Here is a 19282-nt window from a genome sequence, read left to right as displayed (position 1 = left end):
AACAGAGGGAGAGGGACAAGCAGACTCCCCCACTGAATAGGAAGCCAGACACAGGACTTGAGATCATGGCCCTACCCTAAGTCAGATGCCTAATCCACTGAACCAACCAGCCGCCCTTAGAAATCTCTTTTTTAACTGGTTCTAAATTTGCAGGTTAAACTGTTCTTCTAGGAACAGGAATGTCCATACTCTCCAGCCCTCATCACTATCTACCTCAGAACCAAACAAAATAGAGTTGGATGACACTCCCAATCATTTTCCATGATCTTCCACGCAAGATCTGCACATGTATGGATAGACCCCAACTTACAATGGTTCGACTTTAGGAGGCTGCAAAAGCAATTCACATTCAATAGAAACCATACTTCAAATTCTGACTTTGGATCTATTCTCAGGCTAGTGACATGCAGTACGAAATTCTCTCATGATGCTGGGAAGCAGCAGCCAGCTGCGGCTCACAATCAGCCCACAATCACCTGGGTCAACCACCAATACAACTATAACCATTCTGTTCCTCACCTTCAGTACATTATACAGTAAATGACATGAGATATTCAACACTATTATAAAACAGGCTTTGTGTGAGATGGTTTTGCCCAACTGCAGGCTAACTTACGTGTTCTAAACACATTTAAGGTAAATTAGACTAAGCTATGATGTTTGGTAGGTTAAGTATATGAAATGCAGTTTTGACTTATGATAGTTTTGACTTATGATAGTTGAAACTATCATAAGATCAAGATATGGGGATATCTTACGTCCCCATAAGTTATCAGGACATAACCCCACTGTAAATTGAGGAAGATCTATCCTGCCAAAAACGCAAGATTTGGAGTAGAGTGCCTTGGTCCAAATGTGGCTCCACCCAGGTATCCTACAGCTGGTCGGTGTGTCACCTCCCCCTCTGGAAAAACTGGCATAATGTAACCTAGCAGGGTTGGTCTGGTTAACCAGAGCAGATACAGATACTGAGTGACTATAAGAAAAATGAACAAATGAGAAACAGCTACCCTACAAAAGACACATGATAAATGGTAGTTTGATCATATTACACCATTTTTACCTCATTCTGATTGAAGTTTTACAGACATTAGAAAGGCTCAAATAAAATTAAAAAAAAAAAAAAGGCTCAAATAGGGGTGGCTCAGTCAGTTAAGGGTCTGACTTAAGCTTTGGTCATGATCTTAGGGACCTGGGATAGAGCTCCACAATGCATCAGGCTCCCTGTTCAGCGGGGAGTCTCCTTCTCCCTCTCCCTCTGACCCTCCCCCACCCCGTTTGTGCACACACATGCACTCAAAAGGCTCAAACGTGTCAACTAATACTCTTAAAAGTAAAAATGTTAAGTCAGTAAGAAATAGGAAAAAGTTCCTGGACTAAAGAAAGAGATGTGATCTCAGGGAAAGCCGCCGCGGCCGCCGCCTCCTCCTCCTCCTCCTCCTGTAAGATACACACCAGGGAACAGCTTCCTTGTATTCTGGGGACAAGCCCTGCCCCACCCACACCCCTGACCCTGGGACACCTACAGGATATGAACCCCCAGTGTCAGTAATGAAGAAAGGACATGATTAGCAGGTCCTATTCTCGTCACAGCCACTGTGGCCACCCCCTGTGTGCTTAAGCATGTGAGGTCTAGCTTACAAAAACCTTGACTCAAAACTTACCCCTAAGAAAAAAATGTACATTGTAATCTGAAGTCAACTACTTTACAATGATTGCTCAAAAGTGGCCATTTTCATAATGCTCTGATTGCTAATTAAAATGAAATCTGAATTCAAGGGTGCTTGGCTAGCTGAGTCAAAAACCAATAAAATTCTGCCCAGAGGTCCTAAAGCACATTCCCAGCAAGTTCCCTGGAGGGAGGAGCTCCTCTGCTTTCTCATCCGACATTCCCCAGAGCCTGGTGTTTAGTGGCAACTTAAAATTCACTGAAAGAGGGCACCTGGATGGCTCAGTGGTTGAGCTTCTTCCTTCGGCTCATGATCACCAGGCCCTGGGATCATGAGCCTGGCATCGGGCTCCCTGCAGGGAGCCTGCTTTTCCCTCTGCTTGTGTCTCTGCCCGTGTGTCTCTCATGAATAAATTTTAAAATCTTAAAAAAAAAAAAAAATTCACTGAAGATTTGTACACCCCCTGTTCACAGGAGCATGACTCAAAACAGCCAAAGGTGGAAGCAACTCAGGTGTCCATCAGATGAATGGATAAACAAAATTGGTATATACTCACAACAGAACATTATTCAGCGTTAAAGTGGACTTTCTGACACATGCTACAACACACTTGACATTGTGCTGAGTGAAATAAGCCAGTTACAAAAAGATCCAATACTGTATGATTCCACTTACATGAGATACTCAAGAATACTCAAATTGTCAGAGACAGTAAATAGAGTATGGTCGCCAGGGGATGAGGGAGAAGGGAATGAAGTTATTGTTCAGTTTCGGTTTTACAAGATGAAAAAAGTTCTGGGGATGGAAGCACAACAATATATGAATGTACAGTGTGACCCTTGAACATGGGTTTCAACCACACAGGTCCACTTATACATGGATTTTTTTTAACATAGCATCATATTGTAAATGTATTTTCTCTTCCTTATGATTTTCTTTAAAAAAAAAAAAAGATTTATTTATTTATTTATTTATCTATTGAGGGGGGGGGGGTGGCAGAGACACAGGCAGAGGGAGAAGCAGGCTCCATGCAGGAAGCCCGACGTGGGACTCAATCCTGGTTCTCCAAGATCACAACCCCGGCTGTAGGCGGTGCTAAACCGCTGCACCACCGGGGCTGCCCCCTTATGATTTTCTTAATGATCTTTTTCTCTAGCTTACTTTGTTAAGAATACAGTATATAATACATCTAACACACAAAATAAATATTAATCGACAGTTAATGTTACCAGTAAGGCTTCTGGTCGACAGTAGAATAACAAACAGTCAAGTTTTGGGGGAGTCAAAAGTTATACGCAATTTTCCACTGCGCGGGTGTCAGTGCCCATGACCCCCGAGTTGTTCAACTGATCAGCTATAATTAAGGCCACTGACTTGTAACACTTACAAAAGGTTAAAACAGTATATTTTATGTTCTGTGTATTTTACAACTTAAAAAGAAACAAGAAAATTAATTGAAAAGAGTAAATGGAAAAAGGAATACTGTAGAGTACTACTTTCATCACTCACTAAATGTCCCAACTCATACGTTTGGATTATTCATTAAGGAATTCCTAACACCACATTTTACAGATGAGGAAATTGGGACACAGAGAGCTTAACCTATCTGCCACTACACTACATACATTATCTACTACACGGTGCTGCTCAGCATTCATGGTCTATTTTACCCCACTGGTTGTGACCCCATGAGGACAAAGGGCCATGACTGCGGGCCTTCTTTTTATGCCCAGAACCTAACACAACACCCACAGGCCCCTTGAATGTCTTAAAAATCCCACTGGCAAAAGAATAAAATAAAAATAAAAATAATAAAAATTTAAAAGAAATAAAAATCCCACCGGCCTAAACATCTCCATCACAGATGTCATCACTATGTCCCTTTCTCTACTAAATCTCTAACAGGGGTAAAATGGACAGCCTTAAGAACACTTCCTTCACTGGAGGTGCTCAGACACACGCAGTGCAATCAACCGCTCCCCCATGGGCTTACCATGTACCAGGGGCTGGGGCAGATAAAAAGATTCAGACAATTTCATCTTTGAGGGAACTGAACCTACTGCTGCAGAGAGATAAGGTGCAGAAACAATGATGACCATAAAGACAAAAGCTTAATAAGCAGATGTGAGTACACAAATCTAAGGGAGTACTGAGAGTGTCTCTGGGTCCGAAGAAGCGTGGAAAGCCAAGAGGTGGTTTCTGAGCTGAATGTGGAAGGATGAGTTTTCCAGGCACGAGCGGGGAAAGGGCCAGAGCATGAGGCAGAAACAGCAGCACACTGGGGAGTCCAAACAACACACTCCTGTTCCTGACTTTGCAACGATCCGGATAAGTGACCTCTGCAAATCACAAAGCCTGTGTTTCCTTCGGTATAAACCGACAGCAAGACCCCCTCCCACTCCGTGCTGTGTCTAACAGAAGCTCTGAAGTCGAACTGCCGAAGCTCCCAATCGTGCCACTGTCACCTGAGTGACCTTGAGCTGGGTAAGTCGGTGGCTCCGTGCCTCGGTCTCCCCACTTCAGGAGAGCGCCGGTGGGCTCATTAGGCAACACCAGCCACCACTCGGCGCAGGCCCTCCGTAAGCACAGGAGGGCTCCTGTCAAACCAGCTGCACCGTGAGAGGGGCGAACCCCGGACACGAGGGTAGTGCCTGCTGCGCTTCCAGGTCCCTCCCAGTCCTGAGGCATCCCTGGGGGGAGGGGGGGAGGGGGAGGGGGAGGGGGGATGGGAGCGCGGAGCCGGGGCTGCAAAGCCTGCCTGCACGCATGTGTCACTGCCGGGCTCGGCACGCGCCTCTCCCCGCCCCGGGGAGAAGCGATGGCTCAGCAGTCCCGGGGCCCGCTCCCGCCCCGGGGGGAGAGGGGGCTCGGACCCCACTTACCATGCTGGCCGGGGGAGGGGCGGCTCAGGTGAGCTGGCTCTGGAGCTCCGGACACGTCCCGCTCGCACACTTCAGGTCATGGTCCAGGCCGGATCGGGAAGTCCCCCACCCATGCAGACACGGCCGCGGCCCCGCCCGGGCCCCGCGGGGACCCTCTAAAAACAGCGCGGCCCCCCGGCCCGCCTCATCCAGGACCCCGGGAACGATTCATCTAGACCCACCCGCCCCTCCCCAAGGAAACTGAAAAAAAAAAAGAAAAAAAAAAGGCAGGAAATGGGGCTCGGAGGGCAGCGGCTCGGGGACGGGGGGGCCCCCCGCCCGGGCCCGACCCCCGAGGGGAGGCTCCGGGCCCAGGCAGGGGCTCCCGGCCTCCGCCTTCAGAAGCGGCTGCGGGCCCGGCCCGAGGCTGGAGAGGCGGGGGCTGAACGGGCCTCGGCGGCCGGCTCACGGGCGAGGCCCGGGGGCCCCCGCTGCCCTCGCCGCCTCAGCCCACACGGCCGCCGCCGCCCCCCGGAGCATCCCTGCGCGCGCCCGCCCCGGAGCCGCCCGCTCGCGCCGCACGGCCGCCCCCGACCAACAGCCCCAACGCGCCGGAAGTGGCGAGCGCCCGGCGCGGCCCCACGGCGCGGCCGCCGGGCTGCGGCGCTGGAACCGGACCAATCCGGAATCGAGCGGGGAGGGAGGGGAGGTGGGGGGGCGCGCGGGGCGGAGCCGCACCTGACGGCTCCCTCCTGGCCCCGCCCCGCCCCGCCGGCCCCGCCCCCCGCCCCCCGCCGGCCCCGCCCTCCGCCCCTCCACGCGGGCCGGCCGCCATGTTGGTAAAGGGCCCGGGCCTGCCATCTTAGTAAAGGGGCGGTTTCCCTTTCACTTGGGCGGCCCGTTCATTCATTCCGCAGCCGTGCAGGGAGGCCCTCTACGCGCGCCCTCCGCGCCCCGGGCTCCGTGGCCCGCAGCCTCTGCCCTCGTGGAGCCTTACAGCCCTTCCGCTGACGCACGTGCTAGCGCTGCCGGCCCGCGAGCCGGGACTGCCGCAGGCAGCGGGGCACGGGCGGGAGGCGGAGGAGCGAGCGGGCCCGGCGAGAAGCGCGCCGGAAGGAAGGGCCGCCCGCCCTGAAGGTTCTGAGCGCCACGAGCCAGCGGCGGGGAGGGGTGCGAATGTGAAGTCCGTCGTGGGAATGGGGATCAAAGCCCAAGGAAGGCACTTGATGCGATGAGCACTGGGTGTTATTCCGTATGTTGGCGAATTGAACACCAATAAAAAGTGAATTTATTTAAAAAAAAAAAATAAAGCCCAAGGAAGGGTGGGGGGCGCCTGGCTGGCCCAAGTCGGTGGAACATGCTGACCTCGGGGTTAGGCGTTTGAGCCCCACCTTGGGAATAGAGATGACTTTAAAATAAATAAAAATAAAAAATGAAAGAACAGCAATTGCACAGGTTCTGCGGGCTTGACATGTGATGATGAGTTCCTGTTCTATCCTCCAAACCGCTCTACTTGTGAAAGTCCTGATTTTTAAGACACAGAAGCAGGAAAGAGACACCCCCCCCATCTCACCCCCGCCATCAAACGAGGTTGAGCCCTGGGTGTGCGCGCTGCATAGACGAGAGCAAATCTGTATAACCCAGTGGCTTGCAAACCAGAGAGAACCAGACTCAACGGGAGGGCTTGTTCAACGCGGAGACTCTAACTCTCTAGGGCTGGGTGAGGCCTAATGATTGACATTTCTAACAAGTGCCCAGGTGATGCTAATGCTCGCGGGTCCTGGGGACCACGCTTGGAGAACCGCTCCCAGAACTCCAGCCCGCAGAAAGCAACAGCTTTTGTTTATTCCTTCATCAAATATTTATTGGCATCCACTTTTCCGAGGATTCAGTGCAGAGGAAGCAGATACACGTGTGCCCTTTTGAAGTAGACATTATTTTTAAAGTATTATATGGTAAGTGATAGTTATTATAATTGTGGCAAGAGTGTGAAAGAAAAATACAAACCACCATGAGAATTAAAGGCCAAGGGATCCAAGTTGATTTCCAGGGTTGGAAGGGGCAGGATGTCGGGAAGTGACATTTACTTAAGCTGAGGCCTGAAAGGCATGTTGTAGTTTGCTGGGCAAAGAGAGGAGGCATAGACTTTTCTAGGCAGTAGAAACGGCATGTATTAGAGAATCCGTATCAGAAGGTAAATGGATGATTCAGAACTGAGATCAAGTGCCTTGACCTTTCTTGGCTCGGCTTAGTGGGATGAGCAAAGGCTGTAGGATAAGAGGATTTGGAATGGAATCCCCGCTCTTACCACTAGCTGAGGTATGTTAAATCAAAGTCTTGGCTTCCTCACTGTGTAATTGGATGAAATAACAGAAATTCAACTCAGACTCAGAGGTATGCCTTTGACTCACGTAACTCCCATAACCAGACATCTGGAAACAGTTCAGGTTTGGGGCGCCTGACTGGCTGCTCCTAAGTTCAAGCCCCACGTTGGGCAGGGAGCTCACTAAAAAAAATTTTTTTAATTAAAAAAAAAAGGAAAGAAATAGGTCAGATTCATGCTGGGAGTAATGGAAGTCCTGCATCCATTCCTCTAGGATTTTCTTGACTCTGCTCTCCTCAGTGGATCTGTCTTGTCCTCAAGTTGGATGCCAGGAACAGCCAGAACCACAAACATCCACATTTGCATCCAGCAAGAGAGAGCACCTTATCTCACATCCTTTCTCGTGACAATAAACTTTATCCTACTGGTCCTCATTGGTGCAGGCCAATCCATCCCTGAACTAGCCACTGGCCAGGAGGATGGAATTGCTATGACTGACCATGAGAATACTCCCCTGGAGTTGATTTTGACTCCCCAGGATAAAGGGGTTGTGGTGGAGTCCCACACATTCAGCACACCTCCATCGCCAAGCTGGAGTTAATATTAAATTGAATGTGCACAGAACACCTGGCACATAAGGCATGCGATAAATCACAGCTATTGTTAATTTTACTCCAGGGATTTTTGTCCAAGTCAACTAAATAACGCTTTGTTATTAATATTAATCTCAAGCCTGTCTATTCCAAAAAAAAGATTTAAGGCTGCTATTACTTTTTGTTGGCACTGCAGAGATGCCTCCCCTCCCCCCCCATCCATCTCCTCCTGCCCATTCCTTTTGTTCCTGCCTTGGTCCCATTCACTGGATTATTCATTCAACAAACATTCAGTGAGCGTCAACTTTATGCCAGGCCTTTTCCTAAAGACTAAAAATTCGCAAATGAATTCAATTTAGGAAAATTATTCACTGCCTCATAGCAGAAACAGCCACCCTGACAATTTTAGCACAAGAAGGTATTATAATAGAGATGTGTGCAAACCTAAGTACGCAAGGAAGAGGGGAGGGAGCAGCTAGCTATGAAGGGAGGAGTGGTTGGAAGGTTGAACAAAGATTGTAACATTTTCACTGGGTCTTGCTGGATGAATAGAAGTTCATCTGACTGCTGCAGAGGGCCCATTCCCCTTCCCACTTCAGGCTCTCCCATTGTTATCAAGACTCTTTCCATTGCAAGTGACAAGGTTGCAAGTTCCAAGTAATTGGAACTCTATCAGAGAGGAAAAGGGACTCTATTGTCTCATGTAAGAGAATCTTCCAAAGATTTACATGAATTTCAGACATGGCTGCATGCAGAGTCTGAAATGGCATCACAGAGCGCACTTTCTCCCCATTTCTTGGTTCTGATTCCTTGGCTGGTGGGTCCTTTATCCACACCGTTGCCCCTTGCATATCCAGGCTTTATCTTCTCCCAAATGGAAGCCTGATAGAGAAGAAAGCATGCCTCTCTTTTCAAGTGTTTCAGAAAAATAATCCCCTTGGCTTCTGATTGGATCACTCCTGAGCCAGTCGCTGTGACCAGGGGAATGTGATGCTCTGATTGGCTGGACCTCAGTCACATGCTCCACCCCAATTTCCAGAATAGTTCTTTCTATGGCTAAAATCTCACTGAGGCCCACCACAGCTCTGTGAGGCCAACAGAGCCTGAGGAATTCTCTCACGTGTCGTGCTTGGAAATGCACTGGTTTCTCAAAAGGCATAGGCATATCACTCAATATGGATTTAATGAAAAAAGGAAGAAAAGATGCGCATCTGACACCCTTTTAAATGATAGGAAAATTCTGTTTAACATGGGATTCAGAGCCTTTGAAGGTGTTTGAACCTTTAGTCATACTCTCTGGTAGAGTTTTTACTCTTCTTATGTAGCTGTATGGCCTTGAGCAGATTGTACACACATACAACTCTGTACCTGTTAACTCATCCGTAAAATGAGAACAATGGGAGTACCCACCTGGTCCATTAGGTACCTGTATCAGTCAGGTTCTATCAGGAAGTTCTAGTTAGAATTTGAAGAATTGACAAGGAAGCTATTTTTAAAGGAGTATAAGGAAACCCTACAAAAGATACAGCAGCCCTAGTCTAGTAACAGCAAGACTATGAGTACCCCTTGGCTTGAAAGGGCAAGAGGAGGAACAGTTGCCTCTCTAGGGAGAATCATGTGAGAGTAGATGAGGGAAATAGGCAGCCAAGTTGTTCCTGTAGGAAGGAAGCCAGTGAAATAAATACCCTGACCTCACTCTCTTCCCTCCTTCTATCTCCTGTCGGGGCTCCCCTTTGGACAAATCCAGCCAGAAGCCAGATAGCAAAGGAACCTGGCAATGTAGCTGTTGGGGACAACCTCCTGGACACAGAGATGGGGGAAAGGAATTCCAGAGGCACACGTGGAAGAGATCCAGAAGAGCATTACCATCACTGTGGCAAAGCACGCAAAGTGTTTAGAACTGTGGCTGGAACATCAAAAATATTTTCGATAACTTTTAGTTATTAATTACTGACTATTGTTTCCATCTGAGTTGCAGCCCACCCTACCATCTCCTTTCCCTCTGCAAGCCCACCAAGCTAGACTTCTCATGGCTCCTGGAAAGCAGCAGGCTCTTTCATGTCTCTGAGCCTGTGCTTATGTCATTCCGTCATTTGAAATGTCCTTTTCCTCATCTCTTCCCTTACATTCCTACTCATCCCAAAGACCCAATTCAATTGCCTCCTCCTGAGTGACCTCCTTGTGTAAATAAATAGCTCCTTACAAGCATCCATTAGAATGATGAAGGGAGAAATCTCATCTGAAGACTTACCTAGCTGTGACATCCACCAGAAATATCCAACAGAAATTATCTACAGCCACGCCATGATGGGAGAGAGATCCCTAATGTTCAGCAATATCTGTCTCAGCTCTCTTCCAAGTACAAGGGAGGTTTATACTTTCCCATGCCTTGCAATTGTACAGGATAATGGCAGTTGGGTGGAAGTGACCCATGTCACTTCTGGGCCCAAGCATTTCCTTGCCTGTCCAAGTCCCTCTAGTTCTTCTCTCCCTTGCCATAGTGACACTTGAGGCATCATGCTAAGATTAGGGCACCATGAGATGGAGTGACTACATGGGGCAGAACCTTGCCTTCAACCCCATCAAGCCAGTAGAATGAGCAAGAAACAAACTTGTGTGTTTTGAGGCACTGGTATTTAGCGGTGGTTACCGCAGCACAACCCGACCTATCTGGACTAGCTCACAAGACTATGTGTGGTAGCTGGTCTACAAAGAAGGGCCCCCACTGAACCATGTTTGTCAGAATTCCTATCTTTGTGTAGCCCCCTAACCTTGACTGTGGGTTGGTTTTGTGAATTCATTTCTGACTGGTAAAACAGAATGGAATGGAGCATGACTTCCAAAGTTAGGTCTTAAAAAGCTGCACAGTTTTTGCTTGGATTTCTTAGGATATTTTCTTTGGGACAAGCCAGCTAGCATGTAAGAAGCCTGATTACCTGAGAACACCAAGCTGTGAGGAAGTTCTAGCTAGACATATGAAAAGACCATGTGAAAAGAGTATTGCCTGACCAGCTTCATCCATCACAGTTAGCTCAGCTGAGGCACCAGCCTTATTAGTGAAGAGGGCACCCTTGGGCCATTGAACTCAGTCATGACTTGGGAAGACTCCAGCCCTTGGCACCTCTCTGACTGCAACTGCATGAGACATCTCAAATGAGAACCACCCAGCTAGGCCCCATCAACTGTGCTGTATTATGAGGGATAATAATGAGCTGTTATTATAAGTCATTATCTTTTGGGATATAACAATATATAACCTGAAAACTGTAGTAAGGGTCTGACCTTTAAGGAGACTCATAAGGAATCTTCACAGCTCATTTCTTGGAGGACTATGAAAAATCGGTTGTCCATAACCAGTTTCAATCAGTCACTGGGCAACACCCTAATAAAAGACCTGGCCCATCTTTGTTGGCTGGGTCCTTAAAAGACAGGAAGTACCTGAGGCTCACATTATACGAGGTTACCCCTCATCCAGACCCAAAACACACCCAAGTCTCCCAGCTTCAGTGAGCATCAGGCTATCTTCAGTTTAGAGACCCTGTAGCTTGAGCCCAACCCATCACCTTCACTGAAAACTAGTTGCCAAAACAGATTTCTCTGGTATGACAAACTTCGGAAGAAATGACAAAGTGCTAAAGCAGAACATATGTATAACTAATAGAAAAAAGTCTGTGATAGCACAGTACCTCCATTCTGAACAGTGTGTGTAATAGTTATTTTTATCTAAATTATTTCCCGAACAAGACCTAAATTTAGGAAATCCAGTGTGTTATGGAACAATAGTTACTTTTTTAATGGCACACAAAAATGGGGAGGATAATAAAAGATCACAAATGGATCCAAAAATATGGTGCTGACAAAAGAAAAGATGAGCCCTGGTCTGTGGACCAATGAATACAAACTAGGTATAAAATACCTCTATTTTATATGCAGATTAGAACTAATAAAAAAAAAGTATAAAATGCAGAAAATTAAAAGGGCAGCTTATTATAAAGCAGATGACAAATGAGGAATAAACTAAAGCTGTAATGAAGGAAGATATAAAAAGACTCATTAAGCAGTGATTATATACATCATCAAAGTCTTCAATACAGGTGCGACCCAGGTGTCAGCTGTTCCTTTGTCCTCTGGCTCCTGTGTGCTTTGGTTTTGTCCAATTTCAACCGAAATACAAAATTCTGAACATCTTTAAGTTTCCCATAACAATCCACTCACACCAAAGCAATGTTTCCAGTGGGGGCACAACTGGCCTTGTGTGAGAGACATCTATCTCACCAGGGGGCATGATCCTGGTTACCAAGTTGATAATGACCATGCCCCCAGCCCCCTCCGGTCATTATGACAAGTAAAACCAAGCCCACATGCTTCCAGTGCTCCTGGAGGCAGTATCACCCTCAGCAGAGAAACCTTGCACCAAAACAATAGGGACCCATCTTTACTGAAGATTTTATAAGGATACAGAAGAGGGGACTTACATCACACATCCCATAGAACCAATCTAAAGCTTTCATTCCCACTTTCTGTGATTTTCTGCAATCCTTTATCAGCCAGCCAGACTGCTACTAAATCATTTTTGCCTTAGCCCCTCAATCTTCATAATGCCTGACCGTCTACTTTATCTTTCTTTCCTACAGAATTTCTTTCCAAATATCAAGTTTCTCTCACTATTATGCAGAGAAGCACCTCAACACTGCCCATGATGCTATCCCGTATTTGTACATTCACACTCATTATGGGTATTCAGCAGAGCAAAGGGCCCTCACAGTAATAGAACCCACCATCTGTAGATGGTGGTTGAGCCACCACTGCTGGTTACTTGACCACACCCAAGTGCTGTACCACCTGTGCTTACTCTGGAGCATTCCAATAAACAAAGTTGTCTCCATCATGTGAAACAAGAAGGGTATAGATGGTACAGGGAATATCTGGTTTGTTGTTGTTTTTTTTTTTTCTCATCCCTTCTGATGACTCGTTTTGCTATGAAGGACCACCTTTCCTTTATACTCAGGTTTTTTTTTTTTAAGATTTTATTTATTAGGATCTCTGGGTGGCGCAGCGGTTTAGCGCCTGCCTTTGTCCCAGGGCGCGATCCTGGAGACCTGGGATCGAATCCCATGTCGGGCTCCTGGTGCATGGAGCCTGCTTCTCCCTCTGCCTATGTCTCTGCTTCTCTCTCTCTCTCTCTCTCTCTCTCCGTGTGACTATCATAAATAAAAATTTAAAAAAAAGATTTTATTTATTTATTCATGAGAGACACAGAGAGAGGCAGAGGCACAGGCAGAGGGAGAAGCAGGCTCCATGCAGAGAATCCGACGTAGGACTCAATCCTGGGACTCCAAGGTCATGCCCTGGGCTGAAGGCAGGCGCTAAACCGCTGAGCCACCCAGGCATCCCTATACTCAGTTTTTGAAGTTTTAATGGGGCTGACCCCACTACTTGATGTCAGAGGTAAGCATGTGACCCAAGAGTATGTGATTTCCATTCATCTAAAACCAATGCTATAAAAAATAATCTTACACCTACACATAAATGTGCAGTTGTATCTATAGGATAAATTCACAAAAGTAGAATTACTAGGTCAAAAGGTAAATGCCTTTGTGGCTGATGGATTGTCCTGAATCACCTTCTATAGGAGTTATCTACTCATACCAGCTACACAGACAGTATGTATTTCTACACACACTGACCAATAGGAAATATAGTCAACCTTTTGGATTTTTCCCCACCTGAGAAGTGACATCATAATTTTTTGAAGATTTTATTTATTTATTTGAGAGAAAAAGACCACAAACAGAGGGAGAGGCAGAGGGAGAGGGAGAAGCATACTCCTCAGTGACTGAGGAGCCCAACACAGGGCTTGATCCTGGGACCTGGAGATCATGACCTGAGCCAAAGTCAGATATTTAACCAACTGAGCCACCCAGGTGCCCCAACATCACATTTTTTTTGTAAACCGTCTTTGTACTTTGCCCCTCTTTGCTATTGAGTTTTGGGCTCTTTGGCTACATTTCCAGGAATTCTTTATGCAATAGGGAGATTAGCTCTTTGTGATATTGACTTACAAATATTTTTCCCAGATTGTTGTCTTCTGACTTCGCTAATGGCTTTACTTTTCCATGAAGAAGTTTTTATTTATTTTTTAGTTGAATTAGTTGATCTTTTATGACTTCCGAATTTTGAGACATACTTAATAAGGATGTTCCTATGCCAACGTTTAAAGGAACTTACCCATGCTCTCTTCAAGTTCTTTTATACCTTTAATAAAAAAAACACAGGTGAATCTTTGATCTACATTGAATTTATTCTGGTGTACAGTGTGAGGTATGAATCCAAGCTGTTGTTTGAGACAGGAGAATCTAAACCCAAACCAGGCACAGAGTAAGGTCATTTGGTTCCCAGAAAGATGCCAGACCTATTGCCAGAATCCAACGCACAAAATAAAAGAAGAGGGGGCACCTGGGTGGCCCAGTCATTTAGATGTCTAGCTTCGGCTCAGGTTATGATCCCCGGGTCCTGAAATCAAGCCCCACATTGGTCTCCCTACTTAGCAGGGAGCCTGCTTCTCCCTCTCCTCCCTACTTGTGCTCTCTCTTGCTATCTCTGTCTCTCTTAAATAAGTAAATAAAATCTTAAAAAAGAAAGAAAGAAAACAAAAGCCCAGAACTGGCCAGGACAGCCAGAGCAGCACTACATTCCAGTAGGATGACAGCAAGAAGACAGCAAACTCAGGATCTTTGTCAGCACAAGGACACAAGGAAACCAGGAGAGAGGCCTGGGTAGCTGCTTATGTGCTCAGACAAAGCCTAGAAAAAAAATTAATCCGGTCTTCTTTTGTATCATTCAATAGCATTTTGAAGTTTCCTTCATATAGATTTTTTAAAGTAATCTCTACGCCCAACGTGGGGCTTGAACTCACGACCCCAAGATCAAGAGTTGCAAGCTCTTCCAACTGAGCCAGCGGGCACCTCTCCTTCATAGAGATCTTATGCTTTTCTTCTTAAGTTTATTTTTAGGTCTTTTACCTTTTGTGCTGCTGTTGTAAATGGGGGCCACCACTTCCATTATCTCTTCTGAGTGGCTGTTGTTAGTAAAAATAGGGAAGCTATTATTGATTTCCTTTGTTAAATTTTGGGCCCAGCCAACTGAGTATTTTTATTGTTTTCTTTTTTGTTTGTTTGTTTTATTTTCCCCAACAGATTCATTTGGGTTTTCCAGGTATAAAACTATATCATCTGAGGGGCGTCTGGCTGGCTCAGTTGATAGAGTTTGCAACTCTTGATCTTGGGGTCATGAGTTCAAGCCTCACATTGGGCATAGAGATTACATTTAAAAAGATCTATATGAAGGAAACCTCCCTTTCTTCATTTCATAGAGATGACTGAAAAATAGAGGAGGGCATTTTCCCTGATTCCAAATCCTGCATGTTTGGTAAGGAGGAAGAAATAAGAAATTCACATCTTCCCTGGTACCTCCTAGCTTTACATATGTCCACTCCTTTGTCACTTCCTCTCCCTTTATATACTAGATTTCTTTCTCTCTTTTTTTTTTTTTTTTTTTTTTTTAGATTTTATTTATTTACTTGAGAAAAAGAGCATGAGTGAGAGAGAACGTGAGAGCAGAAGCAGGGGGGAGCTGCAGAGGGAGAGGGAGAAGCAGGCTCAATCCTGGGCCTGGAGATCATGACCTGAGCTGAAGGCAGATGCTTACCAACTGGGCCACTCAGGCACCCCTATGTAGTAGATTTCTATCAGACTTACAGCCCAAGATCAAATGTCACTTCCTCTAGGAAGGTCCCCTTGACCTCTCTGCCCAAATCTGTGTGGCCTGTACTTGTCCATTAGGGGGGTCACCCCAGTCACTCTGCTGCACTGTTGGAGGACATGATTAGTCAGCACCTCCCTGTGGCTGGAGCTCTAAGAGGGAAGGGAATATTCGTTCGTTTTGGGGAGCGTGTATTTTCAGCTTGCCCAATATCCATCCCCTGTCAATTCCCTTCTGAGATTTCCCTCCTCTCATTAAATACAGTGAGTAGGGGTTGAAATCAAAAGTTTTCTCTCCTCTAGTCAAGGGAAGGAGCATATGGCCAAAAGTAGGCTAGATGGACCTCCCTCCTATGAATTTGAATATTGGAACAAAAAGATAGAAATGTTTGGGCTGACATTCCAGATGTGTGTCCCCTCTATGTGACAAGTCCTCCTTTCTAGCCTCTGGAGCTGCCCACGCCAAAGGCTCCTGTTGACCCCATGAACAGCCCATTTCCTTCCAAGAAATTCACTTTTGCTTAAGTTGGCCACAGTTGATGCAATAACAACTTAAAATCTCAGTAGCGTAACACACTCAAATTTTATTTCTTGTTCATGTCACAGTCACAGAGGGTTGGCAAGTCATTCAGGGTCCCAGACTCTTTCTATATTGGGTCTCAATACCCTCTTTGGGTCCCTGGAGCCATCAGATCCTCTGCATCTGCTGGCAATAGGAAGATAATGTGGTGGATTGCTCCAGAAGTGCTTCAGGAGGAGAAAGATCATATATCACTTTCTTCCCAATTTCCATTGGCCAGAACATAGTCATATGGCCCCACACAACTGCAAAGGAAGCTAAGAAATGAGGTTTTCATGTCATAATGAAAATAGAAACAGGGTTTGCTGCCACTGCTCACCACCAACCAAAGTTACACTTACCATTGTATTCTCAGCCCCTAATTCCATGCCTACACAGAGTGCCCACTCAATAAATATTTACTGAATGAACAAATGAATGACATGTAATATTGTGTAGTTTTCATAATAACCTTCATAAGGCTCAGAATAGTTAAGTGATTTGCTGAAGGTCACCCAGCTAGTAAGTGGAAGAGCCAGGATTCAAAGCCAGTGTTCCTTCCATTGCTGCATGCTGCCACCCAAAAGTTCCAACTGTGTGCTGAGTCCTGAGCTTTGTGGAGAAATGAAATCGATAAGAGCCAGCCCTTGGCCTGGAGGAGTTCACATCAAAAGAGAAAAGTTGGAGAGCAGCCCAAGTTTGCCAAGATTTAAAGACCAGCTCAGGACAACGCTGGAATGAAATGGCACAACTTGCATGCCGAATACACTGCACAGACGAATGTGGAGCACAGAGAGATGCATTCTGGGCTGAACCCAATGATCTGGGAAATCCTCAGAGACAAAGCAGAGCTCAAACATCAAGAGAAGCTACGTACACACATACGTACACACAAATTCTCCACGGGGCCATTTTGGATCCAGGCTCTGGTTCATCAGCATGCTATACTGGATTCAACAGCAGGAAATTTGGGCTTTAGGTCTCAGCCTCGCTGCTCACTTGCCACACTATCTGTCTTGGGCTGAAATTCTCAAAATGGTTTTAGTTTGTCTGAGAGAAAAACAATTCAAACTGCCTTTAACAAAACAGGTATATATTCTGATTCATATATATTGAAAGTCCAGGTATGGGTGGCCTTCAGGCATAGATTGATCCAGGAACTCCTACCAGGTTCTTGGAACTTGATCTCACTGTCTTTTAGTTTATCCTTTGCTCTTGGCCAAGCTCTCCCCTCATGGTGGACCCTGGCTGCACCAGACTCCTATCCTCTCAGGAATAAGTCTAAAGGAAAGAATGATTTTCTCCTAAATTGTTCTGGAAAGGGTCCTATGACTTATTCTCAGTTAAGCTATTCCTTTTGAGCTGGGTAATATCTAGTTTGAAGTCCTGGAGGGTACATATCTTTATTCTGTCACTCCTCTATTTCCAGACCTTGGTGACCTCTGGTGAGGAAGGATGCAGAAGGGAGAGACTAGCAAAGGGACTTCTCCCCACGTAAAGGGAGACCTCAGCCTGGCACCTCTTCTTGGAGCAGTCAGGAACCTGCCCAACGTATCATGACTCACCCTGGAAAATACTGCTAGTAGACAGGCCTGGATTTTCTTCAAACATTCAGTGAATGGAGGCTTCTGGTGGACAAAAGGGGACCAAAGAGATATGGTAGGTTCCAAGGCTGACAATAGCTGGTGAACTATCCACATCCTCCAGCCCACTTGAAGGAACAAAATGTTCTCTTCAGTACCCCTGAGCAGCATTATCTTATCCATGTGACTCACTTTGACAAATAGAGCCTGGCATGGGAACCACTCGGACAGAACTGGGGTGGGGCCTGGGCTGAACAGGTTGAAGTGTGGTTAGGAACTGTCTTGTATCCACGTGGCCCAGAATTCAAGAGGCCGCCACTGTTTAGGCAACATGTGTGACAATAAACAGAAACCCACTTGAACTAATTTAAGTACAGTGATAGTATATACATTAGGAATGCTTTTAGCAATAAGTAACAAAGACTTAAAAATGAGGGCTTTTTTGCATAATAATAATAATTAAATGATATGACACTGTATAGACTCGGCTGCTGATGGTGCTATGGCTTCTCTATGATTCTCTTGGCCTTGCCCTCATGGTGGCAAGATGGCTGCTGTGGCTCTAGACGTTGTGTTCACATTCTAAGTAAGAAGCATAGGGAAAGAGAATGTGCCAGCCACACCTGGCCCCCCCACTTCCTATAAACCTTGAGCAGCCTCTGCTCCCATCTTATTGATCATAACTGAGAACTACAGCTTCCCTAAGCTGCAAGAGCAGCTAGGAAAGGAGACAGTCTACTTTACTAGACTATAGTGGCAGTAAAAGAAGAGAAGGAGTGAGGAATGACAAATAATGTCAACCACAGGAAAGTTTATTATAAATATGGTAGGATAATGTTTTGGAGACATTGGCCTTCTTTTCAATTTCTTGATTTTTTTTTTTTCTTCTCTGCCATCATGCTAAAAGCTACGCTGGTCACATCAAGAGGGGAAGGTGGAAAAGTAAGAGAAAGAGAAAAAGCCATGAATCTAGCTTTGTGTCCCAATACTTTAAGTCCTTATCAGAGAAACATAAAAGCTGAAAATAGGGTTTGCCACCTCCAGATCAGGAATATTCTGCTGGGGGCAGCCCGGGTGGCTCAGAGGTTTGGCGCCTGCCTTCGGCCCAGGGTGTGATCCTGGAAACCCAGGATCGAGTCCCATATCCCCTGCGTGGAGCCTGCTTCTCCCTCTGCCTGTGGCTGTGCCTCTCTCTCTCTGTGTGTCTCTCTCATGAATAAATAAAGAAAATCTTTAAAAAAAAGTAATATTCTGCTGGGATATAAGGAAGAAAAGAAAGAGGAGACGTAATGAAAAAAAGAGAGAATTTGGAAGGCCTCTGAAGGCCAGGTCTCAAACCCTACTTCTTGTGGGGGAGGCAGCAAGATTCGAAAGGAAGGTTTGGGAAACCCAAGAGCAGATGGAAAAAAAATGCTCCCCAGAGTACCTTGGTTCCCAGCAGGCATGAGAGCAGCAGAATGATGCTGGAGTCTTGGCAATGGTCCAGGAGAGGCCAAAGTAGCTGCGCAGATGGAAGCTAAGTGGCCTGTGTGAGCTGATGGTCAGGGGTAGGTGGCTAAGAGCTGATGAGGTCTTCGGCATACCTGCAAGGACGAAGGCCTTCGGGATAGCCACCATAGCTTGGCACTTCAAAAGCCACCCAGGAATTAGACACATTCACACAGAAAGGCGCATGTACCTTCTTGGCTTGCAATAGAAATGATGATGAATTATGAAAAACGTAAAGAGGGTCACTCATGCACCCTTGAGTATGTGGACTGAGGCGATAGTCCGTGACAGAGATGGTTGGTTGCCTCCTCCAACATCCATTCTCCTCTGTTTCTTAGGAATAAATCCATGGCATGCCTAGGTGGCTCAGTGGTTGAGCATCTGCCTTTGGCTCAGGTCCTGATCCTGGGATAGAGTCCCACATCAGGCTCCCCGCAGGGAGCCT

The 19282-nt window shown here is 46.3% G+C and overlaps 1 protein-coding gene across 6 annotated transcripts in view; it reads right to left on the bottom strand.

Annotated features, from left to right (window-relative positions):
- Positions 1-5022, bottom strand: part of XPO6 (exportin 6) — a 102168-nt gene extending 97146 nt beyond the window's left edge. For 3 of the 6 annotated variants that reach the window (XM_025415672.3, XM_049110918.1, XM_035717717.2), the window contains exon 1: positions 4553-4792. In XM_025415672.3, coding sequence (XP_025271457.1) covers positions 4553-4555 — 3 coding nt within the window. In that variant the 5' untranslated portion in view covers positions 4556-4792. Of the gene's footprint in view, positions 1-4552 lie in introns of all 6 variants that reach the window. The other 3 variants (XM_025415675.3, XM_025415674.3, XM_049110919.1) reach the window with 3 other exon arrangements.
- Positions 5023-19282: the final 14260 nt, after the last annotated feature.

The sequence above is a fragment of the Canis lupus genome, chromosome 6 (assembly GCF_003254725.2).
Source record: "Canis lupus dingo isolate Sandy chromosome 6, ASM325472v2, whole genome shotgun sequence".
Lineage (NCBI taxonomy): Eukaryota > Metazoa > Chordata > Mammalia > Carnivora > Canidae > Canis > Canis lupus.
This window is presented reverse-complemented; position numbering and strand designations above follow the sequence as displayed.